This window comes from Pezoporus wallicus, unplaced genomic scaffold, assembly GCF_028554395.1.
Source record: "Pezoporus wallicus isolate ANWC-B61680 ecotype Strahan unplaced genomic scaffold, APGP_CSIRO_Pwel_v1 contig_1181, whole genome shotgun sequence".
In the NCBI taxonomy this organism is placed as follows: domain Eukaryota; kingdom Metazoa; phylum Chordata; class Aves; order Psittaciformes; family Psittacidae; genus Pezoporus; species Pezoporus wallicus.
In genome coordinates, this window is record NW_026641428.1 from 4,723,523 (window position 1) to 4,738,064 (window position 14,542).

The 14,542-nt window shown below is 36.0% G+C and overlaps 1 protein-coding gene across 2 annotated transcripts in view; it reads right to left on the bottom strand.

Annotated features, from left to right (window-relative positions):
• Positions 1 to 438: 438 nt before the first annotated feature.
• Positions 439 to 14,542, bottom strand: part of TLK1 (tousled like kinase 1) — a 70,058-nt gene continuing 55,954 nt past the window's right edge. For both annotated transcript variants that reach the window (XM_057423702.1, XM_057423704.1), the window contains exons 13-21: positions 13,562 to 13,659; positions 10,762 to 10,843; positions 10,389 to 10,480; positions 10,213 to 10,302; positions 9,353 to 9,522; positions 8,068 to 8,203; positions 5,482 to 5,593; positions 5,084 to 5,191; positions 439 to 2,185 (exon numbers count right to left, since the gene is read on the bottom strand). In XM_057423702.1, the coding sequence (XP_057279685.1) occupies positions 2,009 to 2,185; positions 5,084 to 5,191; positions 5,482 to 5,593; positions 8,068 to 8,203; positions 9,353 to 9,522; positions 10,213 to 10,302; positions 10,389 to 10,480; positions 10,762 to 10,843; positions 13,562 to 13,659 (1,065 nt within the window). In that variant the 3' untranslated portion in view covers positions 439 to 2,008. The remainder of the gene's footprint in view (positions 2,186 to 5,083; positions 5,192 to 5,481; positions 5,594 to 8,067; positions 8,204 to 9,352; positions 9,523 to 10,212; positions 10,303 to 10,388; positions 10,481 to 10,761; positions 10,844 to 13,561; positions 13,660 to 14,542) is intronic.

Genomic DNA, 14,542 nt, shown 5'->3' on the forward strand with positions numbered 1-14,542 from the left:
GAATGAAATCTAATGAGAACCTACAGCTATGGCACATTCTCCTCCCTTGAACCATGGACCTGGTCTCACACTGTGGAAGATGGAAGGGATGCAGTCCCAGTACTCTGATGAATATAAGGCAGAAAGAGTATTTGAGTCTAATTTTATTCTATGAGCTAATCTTATTCCGCAGTTAAATAACTCTAGAAGGACCTGCTGAAATACTTTGTTTCTGTGAGGTCTATTCAGTGAAAAGATGCTTTGGTTACTCCATTATGACATGTGTCATGACAGATTCAAGTTTCATGGAATCCTTCACTTACACCTCCAATGTAACTTTAATTATTATTGCTTTTTGTTTGTAATTGAAGAGCATTTGCTTTAAATAGCTAAGTGTAGCTCAGCGATGTGGTGAGCTGATTCACCCTGGTTGAAATGCAAAGGCACACAATGAAAACCTTGAAATTTCAACTGTCATTGTTTATTACTGTTTTGGCTACATTCTCTACAATTTCAGCAGCATCTTAAAGAGACAGTTAATGTTTCTTTATATACAATGAAAACAAAATGGCTTGCAACATCAGAAACAAGAGCAACAGTTTAACTGTACAATACTAAATGAAAACCGGTGGTAATACAGCCTCCTTTTTCTGCAACATGGACAAAATTACATATAGGTATTCAGCATCAAGAATGGGATAGTAAAAAGAATAGTGAATGAGAGATACACTGTTCTGAAAAGTAAGTTTCTACCATACAAGGCAGTTAGAAAATGTTTCACATTTTAAAATATCTGTACAAGAAACATTTCCTTGTTGATAGGAACTTCCAGAAAGAGAGAATAACCATGAGCAACTTCTACATCTAGTATCGATGCGCCCTGCATGTCGAGAACGCAATAAACCGGCTTAGAGAACTGTACTGTATATTGCCAACACAGATCTGTTTTACATGCCTTGATTGTTAATGAATTACTTACTCTTAATCTCTCAATAACGTTCAGTTGACTTGCACCTTAAGGAGGTCATTTGATTCTTTCGCAAAAGTAAAAGCAACGTCATTTAGCAGCAATTAAAAGCGCCTTGAGGGAGACTTAAAAAAAATACAATATCCAATTAGAAAAAGCCATACTTTAAACATTTGTACAGGAATAAGTTGCTGGAACTTAACTGAAAATGTGACATCTGTACAACAATTTACAATAGAGCTAGAAGGGAATTTATCATTATTCCTGCATAGAACGTTATACATGACCTGTTTGCATTTGGTTTCATACTGCTGCTTGCCTGTATCAGAAGTCTGGAAAGATTCACAAGTTTCAATACCACAGCAAGTATAGTTTTTTTAGAAAATTGAGCAGATTTCAAAATTAGCAATCTACTTGAGAAGTAAGTACCAGGAATTCCATATCACCCTTCCAATCTAAATTCAGTGAAACACCACCACATTTTTGGAGGTACAAGCCTGAGTTGCCAAATAAAATACTACAATTTTATCTGCGGAATCTGACACAGAACATATCTTCAACTGTCTCACACTCCTTACTTTGGTTTCAAAAGATCAATGTCTTGGAAAGATGGCAGTTTATTTAGTTTATAATCAGGCACGGAATTTTTCCTGTTTTCAAATTGGTTCACTACCCTTTTTTATTTAAATAATGAAAAACTACCCTTCATGTTAGAACTTTCCAGTATCAACCAAATGTACTTTTAAGTATTAAAAAAATTATTTACAATGTTCCCCAGAAAAAAAACTAAAATCCTTTTCTTCAGTCTTCAACACAATATACCTGTTAGTGTGTAACAGGCAGTGTCATCCTTCAATGTTTAAAAGTATTTCTCAGAAGGGTACATCTATTCACAGTCCATGATCCATTCCAATCATACAAATGACACTATGTAGGAGGACTTCAGTCTGAAAACACAGTTATCAAACTTGTCCTGTGTAAAAACACTCAAATGCTTTCAAGCTCAAGTCTGCATCTGGAAACTACACAAAGGTATAATGCCATTTCTTGGTTGGAGAAATTTCAGTACGAAATAATGCTTGAAGTAGGTGGTGTAGGGGATGCTGCTAGCCCAGTCATATGCAAGTTTCCTGAAGAGTTTGATCTCCTCATATGAGGGAGGAGATAAGGATCATTAGCCAGCTGGTGGACATCAAATCTATCCTCTTTTCGGTATGCTAAACAGCGTCTGATAAAGGCCTAGGAAAGAAATACAAAAAATTACAGTTCCATTCCAAATAATTACATCTGCTTACAAGCAAATATGCATGTCCTCCTGTACAAACTCTTGTTCCTATCTAATTCAATTCAAATGACAGTGTAACATTTTGCTACTGAGACCATGAAAAAATGTAACATCACTGAAGAAACAAACAAACAAACACACAAAATCCAGCAAATTAATTGGCTTCATATAATTACACTTAAAACAGTTATTTCCATATTTAGGAACTGCATTTACAAGTGAAATATTAGCATATCACACAGTTAGAATTCTGCATGTGTTATCCCTGAACAGCTTAGTGAAAACCAGAAGCAAATGTCAAGAGGACTGAAAAAGTAGAAAGGAGCTCCACGGAGCTTCTAACACCATTCAGCTGTGCAGCAGATGAAGAGTACACAGAAGATACAGGGACAGAATTTTAATGCTTTAGCTGACCTCTGAAACCAAGCATTACCACATGTACCACGATGGAATAAAGCAAAATGTGAAATTTCACAATGGTGGTTGCCATTTTCAATTGGCATTAAATAACTAATAGACTATTAAGAAGCACTACCTAGCTGGAACTCCTTTCCCAGAAAAAACTCAATCCCATCAACTGACAAATTCTGTAGCTAGCTTCAGAACTGTTTTTGAGACACTACGTTATCCTGCATTTAGGTCCATACAATGTATGCCAATCAGTTTATGCTGAAAGTTTCTGTCAAGTCTTGTCTAGCATAAACAGAACATTAGGTCTCCTGAGAGCTTGGCCTTCAACATTTAATGATAGAAAATCCTTATTATTACTACAGAACTGACAAGCACGTCATTACTTAATTTAGGACTTAATTTAAAAGAATTGCAAATCTTTTCTTTGATAAATCTGTTCAGCTGTTTGTTCTTTGCTCCAATTAAAAGCAGGAGATTAAAGGAAAAAAATCTGTCATGCAAGCCTCCAAAGAATCCTGCTAGAATTTACTTCTATCATTTATATATCCAGCATGAACAAGGCATAAAATAAAAATATGCACATCTTTCAATATATATTCAGATGTTCACGGACATTATGGATTTTAACCAAATTCTTCTCAATAAATCCTTCACAACAAATGAATTGTTAAGAGCTGTTTGCAAGATCCTCAGAGTAAGTTTGTGTCTAAAATGTTTGTAAAAGACTTCATGCTTCTGTGGCACTGTAGACACATTACTGCAATGAGAAGGAGAACACTGCACAAAAAAGGAAAAAGGGGGATCAAAGGACAGTTACAGTCTGGAAACAAACTAACAACGTCATTTCAGGTTCATATTTATTTCATCTCCATGTTTTCCAAATCAGAATCTCAGTTTACAAGCTGTTCTTTTCCAAGCGCCAGGCCTATAAATCTGAAAGACAATTTGGATTCTACAGAGTCATCATAAATGGTCTGAATTTACAAGTTAGTCTGAAATTGTTTTATAGCATTTCCACTAGAGAATAATTTCCCTCTCTTACAGCTATCGTGACAATGTTAGTAAGAGTGAAGAATACTGAAAGTTTATTTTCTTTATTTTCTTTCAAACAAACAAGAGAGAACGTAAAATAAAAGTTGCCAGTCCTCCACTGTCTACTCTTGTCTACTCTTTCCCAATATTAAAGAAAAAGTCCTAATGACAAAGAAACACAAAGTTAAAAGACAGGGTTATAAACTGTTAACATGCAATGTTATGAAGTTATATGATGTGTATCTGTCAAATGCATTCAAAGAAGACAATTCTTCCAAACAGGGGTGAAATCCCAAGAAAAAGCAACCAGAAAATTCTACCAAAAGAAGTACAATTCTTCACCAAATATTCATAACCTTATGCAACTCACTAACATTACTTCTAGAAATTATAACTGATGGAGAAGTACTACAAATTCTAACAGTGGGTTTATGTATCCAAAAAACTTATTTTCTTGGGAGGTTCCAGCCTCTAGAAACAGGTTGCCTTTCCTTTAAATCTTCAGAAGCTAGGTCTTAACACTCCTAGCATTTTTTCAGCATGTGTCCCAAATCTAAGTATGTTCAATTAGTTGCTGAAATTTGAACAGGAGTTCTATCATCTTAGCATTTTTTTCAATGAGCGCATCTCTTCTGCATCTGGCCATGAATACATTTTTCAAAAACTGGGACGCTTTTACAAACAAGTAACATATATAATGTTTTTGTCCTTATTCAGAGAACTGGATTTGTGTTACGGATGCTCTCAGCAACAATCATTTGGGAAACCACCTTAATTTGTTTCAACTAGTCTACAGAGATGAGAGAGATGAGCTTGATACTGCAGATGTTTCAAAATAACATTTTTCAGGAAACGGCCATCCACACCTTTATGCCATCAACGTATTTTATAAGATTCCTAACCTTAAAAATTTACATTTCTAATCTCAGCTTTCAGTTAACACACACATACTACAACCTTTCAAGGGGAAGAGTGTTAGCAGCCATGTACTCTAGGTATTTGGCAGTCAAATAGTTCTTCAAGCCAGTAAAGCTGAAGAGAATAACATTCACTATTTTCAGAGAGCTTGTTGCTGTTAGCATCAGTATTTCACAAGAATTTGTAGTGAGACAGCTTGAGTGAGACACCAGGATCCTCTGGGTAAAAGCAAAGCAGACAATTTTTGAGGCGGCCTACTTTAAAACCACTTGCAAATTTCTGGAATATATATAGGCTCACTTTGAAGTACATGATTTTGAGAAGTCCCAGAATAAGTTTTCTTAAATAAAAACATAAAAATACTAGTTCTCAATTATGTTTTCCTACATGTTTAGTTACTATGTCCCATAGCATTCGTAACAGTGATTTTACAGCAGAATCCTCTATGATGAATGTTTTAACTGTTACTCAGAGATCATATGAAAAGTTACCTTAGCTTCATTGCTTACAACAGGTTTAACAGGGAACTGAACTTCTGTGGCTTTTAATATTGTATTTTCTTGTAAGATATCTTGCTGCGATTGATTGTGGCCAAATGGCTGAAAAATAAGCACATTATTTGCTTCATGAGAGATATCCAACTACTTTGATTACATAAATATTTATGCTGCAGTAAGTTGCTGAAGTGTTAATACAAACTGCTAGCCATTCTGTAAATAAGAAGTTTCAGTCAAGATCTTCTACATTTCTTGCAGTATCAATGCACAACACCAAAAAGTAACACAAGTAATTTTCCATGTAGATTCACATCTTTGTAAGTATAATTCACATTCTACTGGTAACAGGCATTTACACTAAACCTCCAATTTTCAAAGAAAGATTTCCTTACCTTTCTACCATAAAGGCATTGAAAAAAGATTACTCCAACTGACCATACGTCAACCTTATTAGAAATCTTTGGCGGCTCTTTGCCAACTACAAAACACTCTGGAGGCAGGTACCTGGAAAACAAAATATGCATCTCAATGTCTGCAAGTAGATGTATGGCATCACTAGAACTTCCTCAAATACCAAATTATGCAAACACTTCACATACACATCTCTGATCTTTTGACAACTGTACAGCTGCCTTATGATCCACATTCCAACACTTTGCACAGCCATCAAAACTGACATGACAGCTTTTTGTATAGTCAGTCAAATAGAGGGTCTATTTCACAGAAGCACAAATACCAATATTCTCTGCCTAAATCACTCATTATCACCTTTCTTTGTTTTGTTTTAATTGGAATCCTAGGTTAAATATGAACTGTCTCCATCTATCAGAGCAAGAAAAGATGAAAGCCATATAGAGCATTTTAGTGCAAGGCCTGGTTAGGAATCAAAGATAATATAGATACGACTTAAAGACCCTTTTATCTAAGTTTTTAGTAAGAATAGTGACATTAACGAGAGGTGTATATAGTAGACAAAGGTGATTGGTATTTCCATTCGTATAATCTGCAGGAAGCCATACTTAAAGAGCTGAAAGTTGTGGGAGTTCCTGTGGCACTCCTGAATTACAAAAGAACTGGTGAAATGGAACATCCTTAAAAACAAACAAATAAAACCTCCCAAGCATATCAATGTGGGGGCAGTCATGTATTATCGACTGTAACATCTAAAATCAAGAAAGGCATAAAAGCGATTAGAGTTATCTACAGACCAGACATTCTTTCATCAACAGCATATAAGGCTTTTAAAGAAATTTTGAAGAAATATTTGTAGAAATGGGAGTAAGGAGAAAAATGAGATAAGAATGCAACATAAATATGAATTTCACACAGTATCACAAAACTCATCTGGAATACTCGTGTACAATTCTGATTGCAACAATCAAGAGAAATGAGCTTAAAGAGATGCAAGTGCAAAGAAAGCTACTAAAATGATCTGAAGAATAGAGAAATTCAAGGAAAAATATTGAAGGCTAGAAAAGCATCAAGAGGAAAGTACGAGGAAAGGAAACAGCCTACTTCAGGAAGGACAGTGTTGGCACAGGAACAAACAAGTATAAACTGGCCACAAATAAACACAGTCCGTAAATGAGAGGATTAGGTTTCTAATGATCAGAGAACTGCGGTTACAGAACACACTTCAAATCAGATTACTGGGGACAAAACATTAACTAAATTTAATACAAACGTCTTTAAGTTTACAAAAGAGATTATGTGACTTGACTATCTGGAAAGGCAGGTACCGGATCCAGTGACTGAGGAAATCCCTTCCAGGACTATGGTGCTGGCAGTTTGTGCAATATGCTCTGAAGAGACTCATCCCCACCTCAATCTCATTCAAAATACTGCCTTTTTAAAAGAAGATTTTGGGCTCACAGGAATTATGATTTAGTAATGCAGAGATTCATCATGAACCCATAATGGTCACAGACTGTTTTTGATGTCTTAGTTTACAGCAACACCAATGCCTGTGGCATTTTAAATGAAATCCAAAGCCTGAAACTTTTTTACATACACTGGTACAATAAATTGGTCTTTATATAGGTAAAGTATTAAAAAGAGTAACAAAACCCTAACACTTCTAAAATGGTTCAACTTGAACAATCATCTTCTCACAGCATGTGCACATTGCACTTGTGCAAGAGTATGTGTGTTTGCTTTTCTAAAAAATCCAAAGAAAAAGGAAAAAGCTTTATTATGTGCAACTTCCGAATATAGGAAAAGTTGCAGAGCACATGGGAACAACACTGGCTTCTCTGTTTAGTTAGGTTTCAGCTCCTGACTCTGACCTTGCTACAGGCAGAATGAGGAGAGTAAGAATGAGGAGAGTAAGAACAAATGAACTCACTTGGCCAATATAAGCTGACATAACTACCACGGCAGCTGAAAGAGCTGCTGTGCCATGAAGGATCTGCATCTTTAGAAAGCAAATTCTAGAAATAGTTTTTCTGTAAGCTTATTGTCATTCCTGTTCCCTAGACAGCTCTAAAACTTCAGGTTTTTGGACAAGCAAGCAAGTGCACACAGAAAACAAATCACAGCTACTGAGCTGTCATTAACCTTTAGGATGGAAGAGTGGATACTCTTTTGTCCTAAGGACATTACCTGCTGGTAATCCCTGCTCTAAAATCCCCAAGGACTAAGCACCCACACTTAATCATCATAGCTCTGTCAAACATCTTCAACCACCTGCAGCCGAAGATTAAACACCTGCTTCTTGAGGGAAACCATGTTGCTAAATCATAGTGATCTTCTCCATATATTTTTATATATATAAAAAAATAAACAACACACCCTCACACTCTCTTACCTTACTTGTTATGTTACCATTCTAACATTTGTGAGTATCAACATTCACAGTACTTCACAAAAGTCTTGATTGCCATCCATTTTAATGGATTTTAATGCTAGCCTTCTCTCCAAATTGGCTTGGTAAGAAAGCATTTATGAAACATGAACAGCAAAATCGAACCAGGTATTACCAGTAAGTTCCTGCTCCCTGTGAAGTTAAATCCATTCCATCCACACCGTAGCTATCATCATCCATTATTTTCGAGAGGCCAAAATCAGTAATTTTTATTTCTCCACATGCTGTTCCATCTACAAGAAGGATATTACCTATCCAGGAAGGGGGGAAAATAAATAATTACCTCAAAAAAGCTAACAGAATGCTTTATTTTCACAACCACATTCAATTTTCAGGAATATCTAACTTCATGAGGGTAAGGGACAACTTTACATCATCTTTATATCCTCGAGTCTAGAGTAACTTGACTATGACACATTTCAGTGCAGTCTCAGGAACTCCCTAGGTTATCATCATCTGAACTGGCGCCCTCAGCTGGGGGCTGGCTGGACAGTGAAACACCAAAATGTAGTGAGGAAACACAAAAAGACACATAGCAGGATACCAGTTACAATGAAGTTTTGATATTTTTCTACCCAGAACAAATCCTACACTACAGGTTTCAGGGCTTGCGCGTGCCATAAAACTGTGCCAAGAAATTGATTAGTTGTGGTAAAGTAAAATTTCTTGATATAAAAGTTATCTGATGAAGTTAGTCTAAGAACAAAAAGATTTACAAGATTAAGAATACATTCTGTACAATTAAATAATGTTAGAGAAATCTGCATGAATCTTATTTATTACATAGCAGGAAGCAAACAGGCCAGCATTAAGAGTTACATTACAAATACCACTCTTGGAAGTGTAGCAGATTAAAGTACATGAAGAACACAAGCATCTTTCATGTAAGGTGGTAAATCAAAGACCATGGAATGAAAACAGAATACATCACTTATGACAATGCTTGTTATTCATTGTAAAGAAAACTTCCGTAAAGTCCTGCTTTGAAGTGCTTACATTGAGATGCTGAAAGTGACTGAATACCTATTTAAATCCTTTACAAACTATGAAACACATAAAGGAAAAATTATTTACACATCAGCATTCCACAATGATCAGAGAGGACAGCCAACTAACGATATTATCTGGTTATATTACTAAATACCAATGTATGCATCTATATGCTGCTGTATGATTTTTTTTCCTATAAATTTGAATCAAAATAATACAAAGTAGAAAAGTTACAGCAAATATTTTTTTTCAAAGAAAAGACAGATTATTTTGGCAATAAAGCTAGAAAGAAAGGCTGTTTACAGTAAGGCTGACACACAGAAGATAATTTTGGTATGTTCAGACATGAATTACAAACAAAAGGACTAAAAAAAATAATTACATTTTCAATTGTAACATTCCTCATTTACCTGGTTTAAGATCATAGTGTATAATAGGGGGCTTGATCTCATTGAGATACCGTAGTGCATTTACTATTTGCATTACAATGGACCTAGCTTCCTTCTCTGACATCAGTTTATGTTGCTTGAGATAGAAATCCAAGTCATTGCCTTCACAGTATTCTAACACCGTGCAAAACCTAGGGCAGAATTCAGAGACAAAATTAAATAACGTATCAAACTGCACAATCAGAAACAGAGACAACCTAGTTTGATACTGTGAAGTTTAAGAATGGCTGCCTGAATATTAAACTATATGAATGAAATTGTTAGTAGAACACATGGTGTAACTACTGCTTTATGAAAATTAACATCAGTCAGAACATTCATACTCACCAAAAGATAAAATGTACCCATACTGATGAGAGGTTAAGTTAATAAAACCTCACCTTATGCAGGCATGTTTCTCAATAGAAAAATGAATTCACTCCCTTAAGATGCAACACAATGTCATGCAAAGAGATGCAGCCCAGTGACCATACTACTAGCTTAGGCTAGTAACACTCCTGATGCCATTTACTCTTGGAAACTTTAAGATGCAGCAGCCCTTGCCCTGCCCCAAAACATTACAGCACTGCATACCCCCTTCACCCTCAGGACGTGTTGCAAAACAGTGTATTCATCACTTTATAGAAGGCCTGCAATAGTCAGCTGAGACTAGTGTCTACAACTAGTGTGGGGTTCTTCTAAAGTCCCCTTAAGGACTAAACACTTTGGCTGAAAGCAAGAACATGCTACTTTTGTTCAAATGCTCTTCATTTCTGTTTATCTAATATACAGTACTAAAATCCTTGCCAACTTCTGGAAAATGTATGATTTTATGTACTTACGTATCTGTATCCAGGGAGAAGTAGTCATATAGTTTAACTATCCGGGGGTGATCCAGTTCTTTGTGTATTCTATACTCTCTGCAGGCATGTCTAAAAGAAAATGGATACATTAACCTTCCACAATCAATAAAACGCTATCCAGTTTAACATACGAAGCGTAAATCATTAATATTTACTTGTGGTAGTTTTCTTTCTTTTCATCCCTCCAGCTTTTGTTAAGCTGGTGAATCTTCACAGCAGCATATCTTTGTTCATAAAGATCAAAAGCCTAAAAAAGAAATCCACGAATATAGGAAAATTACAACCAAAGATGATAAAAATAACACCAAATAGAGGAAAAAAAGTGGCATGTAACTGACAGGTCTACTGACAAGTCTATTGTAATGCTCCCTCCCTCCACGGGTTAATCAGATTTTGCTCAACCGGTGCTTAAAGAGTATACCACAGTACAATCATTCTGCCTATTTGGATCCTTTAACTCTCCCAGAAACTAAGTGTACAAATGTATCTGGTTCAAACATTAGGTTTAGCAGACCCAACACACTCTACCTTGTATACTTCACTGAAGCCACCTCGGCCAAGTAAGTGGAGTAACAAATACCGTTCATTCAACGTGGGGTGATCTTTAAACCTCGAAAGAAAAAAAAAAATAAATAATTCTATGTAAGGTATACAAATAGAGTTTAAAATGTAAACCTCTTGGTATTACTCCTCAGATAGAGCTTTCTTTTTACTAGCAATATACGTATGTTATATATAATATGCTGAACACTGTGTAACCTTATGGCACAACTGTACAACTAGCCAATTTCAGTGACTTTTGGCTATTTAGTGTACAAATAATATCACAATACCATCATCCAACCAGTCGATTCTGCCATACTTTTTTGTTATTTTTCTCCATTTCTATGAAGGTAAGGAAAAAACCCTTAAATTCAAATATCTGATAGAAGGGTTCTCTCTTTATTGTACCAAAGTTTAGAGAACCCTTAGACTTCAGCCTTTTGGAACAGACAAGGAGGAATGTGAGTGACCTGTTGTATAAGCCTGCCCCTTTTTAACAAAATGGATTCCATGTAACACAAAGTAGTTAACAGCAAGATGGGGGAAACACACCAAAGGACTGAATATCTGCTCATACTCAAATCAAAAGCATCCTTGACCAGTAGCTCAATTCTTTTAAAACCACACTCAAATTCAGATTCACATTTTTTTAGTCCTTCTACTAAACGTATGCCTCTAGTGAGGCCATTTTTGTGAACCTCATCACCTTCCCTCTCCATTGCTGCTTTTGTTACTCTGTGGCTCTTCATGGCTCAGAACCTACATCTTGCAGGTAGTGCCAGCATCACATGGGTCCTAAACCCAGACAGGGAAGCCCTAACCTGCACTCTCACTTTTCCTGTTATTGTAGTGCAATTGTAAAAACACATGCAGACATAAAAGGTTACCCATCTCTGAACTGGGCAATACTTCATACTCTTCATTGTAAAGGCTGGAACCCCAAAGAACCAAGTTTGCAGCCTGCTTTATATTTGGGACACTTGGGGAAGTCACCCGTGGGTAGAGGGACATAGAGGGGAACATTGCTAGAACAGGAAAGAGGGCTCAGCTTTGCACCACAGCTGGAAGCTGAAAACCTAAGAGGATCCGAGTTACGACGGAACAGCTGCTTCACTTCAGAACCCTGTGTCCCTTATCAAATGGCCAGTTGCCAAGATATATTAGGAAAGACAGCAGGGGCTATAGACCTAAATTACTTCTCCATTGGGTCTGTCTTCTGTATTACGAATGTAAGCTGCAGCTTAGCCACTTGGTAAATACACAAGTTTAAACTCCTACAAAAACATGTTTAAAGCATTTAGTGCTGCACCATAAAATGTGTCAACATTGACTGCAGAAAATGAGCAGTGAAGCTGTAGTATTCTGCTTGCCCAGGTCCTGTAATTCTGTTTTCAACTGGGAGTGTAATCTGGACATTCTTTGCCCCACATACACACTATTTACAGTCAAAACCTGTCATTTTTCTGCACCATTTATTCCTTCATGCTCAAGTATTCCTTTAAAAAAACAAAACAAAACAAAACTTTTCTAATGAAAACACTGAGAATTAAAAGAGTTATCTTTTAACCTGCAAAGAGCTGCTTGTTTATTTGCTGCAGGCAATTTATTTTAAAAAGAAAATATTCTGCCATTGAATTCTAAGAATCAAGCCATTATTATTTGTACCAAAAACACACCACCAGTTTAGCTGCCAATTACCACTGTGGCCACAAAGGAACAAAACTTCTCTGTATTCCTGCATAGTAGGTATGGAAACCATTAAAACAGTTAAGCACAATTTCACATCTTGTTGCTTTCATGTTTAAAAGTCTTGGTGTAGGTGTACTTCTAATGTGTCTAAAAAGTAAAAATTAAATACAATCCTATAGTCTTAAGGCTTCTGTTTCATAAACATTTACTATTGCAGAAAGAAAGAAACCCAGTCCCATCATCTCCTTCCCCCAGCTTCTCATACCACCCTTGCACTCCCCTCTCTCCTCATGCAACATAAGCATTTTTGCAACTGGGGCAAAGAACTGGACCTGGAAATTGATCTGGAGTTAAAATTAATCCAGGAAAAGAAACCATAGGAGATGGTTTCAACTTGGATCAATTTCCAGCATCTGCTCAGTAAAGAAATGCCATTGCAGGCATGTGAAAGGAAACAGGGCAAGGGCATAAGCAGTCAGGGATAAGCAGAACCAGTTCCCTTCAGTCTGAAGTGCTGGTATTAGTGCTTGTATTTGCCATTACAGAAAACAGAGAATTTTTATTTAGGTTATGTAATTATTACTTTCAAATCTACATAGTAATCGCTAATGTTAAACAATTTAACTTTATGGTATATTGCTATGCAAGCTGAAGTACAGAGTAATGTTTAATATGTCCTTTATATGTACAAGTACCTTGTAGAAATGAAATCACATTGCAGTAAAACCAAATGTGATTTTAACTGCATCACAAAGTCACTACTGGTGCAAACTTCCCCCGTCATTCTCTTGCATCATTGTCAGCTAAACTAACTGCATTAAGTTCAATTACAAGTATTCTTTTTAGCTTAGCAATATGGTCCAGGAAGTTTTAGCTCTCCTGCACTGTAAGATGTGTATATATAACTTTGTGCGTATTTGTTAAAACCATTAATAAGTTTACCAAACTATAAGTAATTCTTTATTTTTAAAAGTCAAAACCTAAAAGAGAACCAAAGTAAAAAATCATGAAAAACCCTACCCTCTGTAGGTAAAATGTGATTCTGGAGCATTATTTTAAAAATAGACATTCAAAATTAAGACAGCAAGTCTCTTACTGTGAATTATCTTCATTATTTATTCTTTTCAGCTCTCTTATGTGAAGATTCCTAACTCTTTCCAAACGTTCAAGTTCTGCTTGTATTTCAGCTTCCTCCTGCAAATGAAAAGAATGAAATATAAAAGCTCATTTACTCCCCATTTGAAAACGATATTTTTACCCCTGCATCTATACTAGTGGTGATGGAGGAACATTACATTACAAAACCCTGCTGAACTAGAAGAAAGCACTGCTTTTCTCTTAAAGCCAGAAAAATTCAGAAAGATAAGGCAAAAGCCTGTTTCACGGAATCTTTCTGTCCATGAACCCACAGGTAATGGGATGTTCACCATTTTGTTATGCACGGTAGGGATGCTATTTGAAATGAGAGGAAGCTGGGTTTTGTATTTCAGCCAAGGAGAGAAATTATCTGGGAAGCGGTCTAAAATTGATGTACAAAGAAAAAACTGAGATATGCGCAGTTACAGATCTTGTACAAATTGATGAATTAAGAAAAGACATGAAATATTTTGAGGCTGAAGTGCAAATAAAGAAACAAGGGATGAAAGTGTAAGTCATTACAGCAGAAACATTCTTAAGATGTTGATACAACACACCAAAACCAAGCTAATTTACGATTTTTCCATTCATATCTTATTAAAATTACAAATTCAGAATGTGTACTGCCTAAGATTTTGAGTGCAATTTCATAAGCAGCATGTCAGGTACGAGCACATTCCCTACTAATTTCAGCACTTAAAATTATCTCATGTTTATGTTACATATTAGAGAACATTCAAACAGTTGTTTATTCAGATTCTCTAAGAAAGTAAACAATTCATGATGCTTAATTTATGGAAACCTATGTATCTATATTCGAAGTGGAATATCTACATTCATCGAAAAACACTGAAGAAAGGGTTCTACTGATTTCAGTTAGTACTTCTAGCACTTGAAAGTTTGCATAAAGTGGAGACAAAAGTAGCCCATATCAAACAGC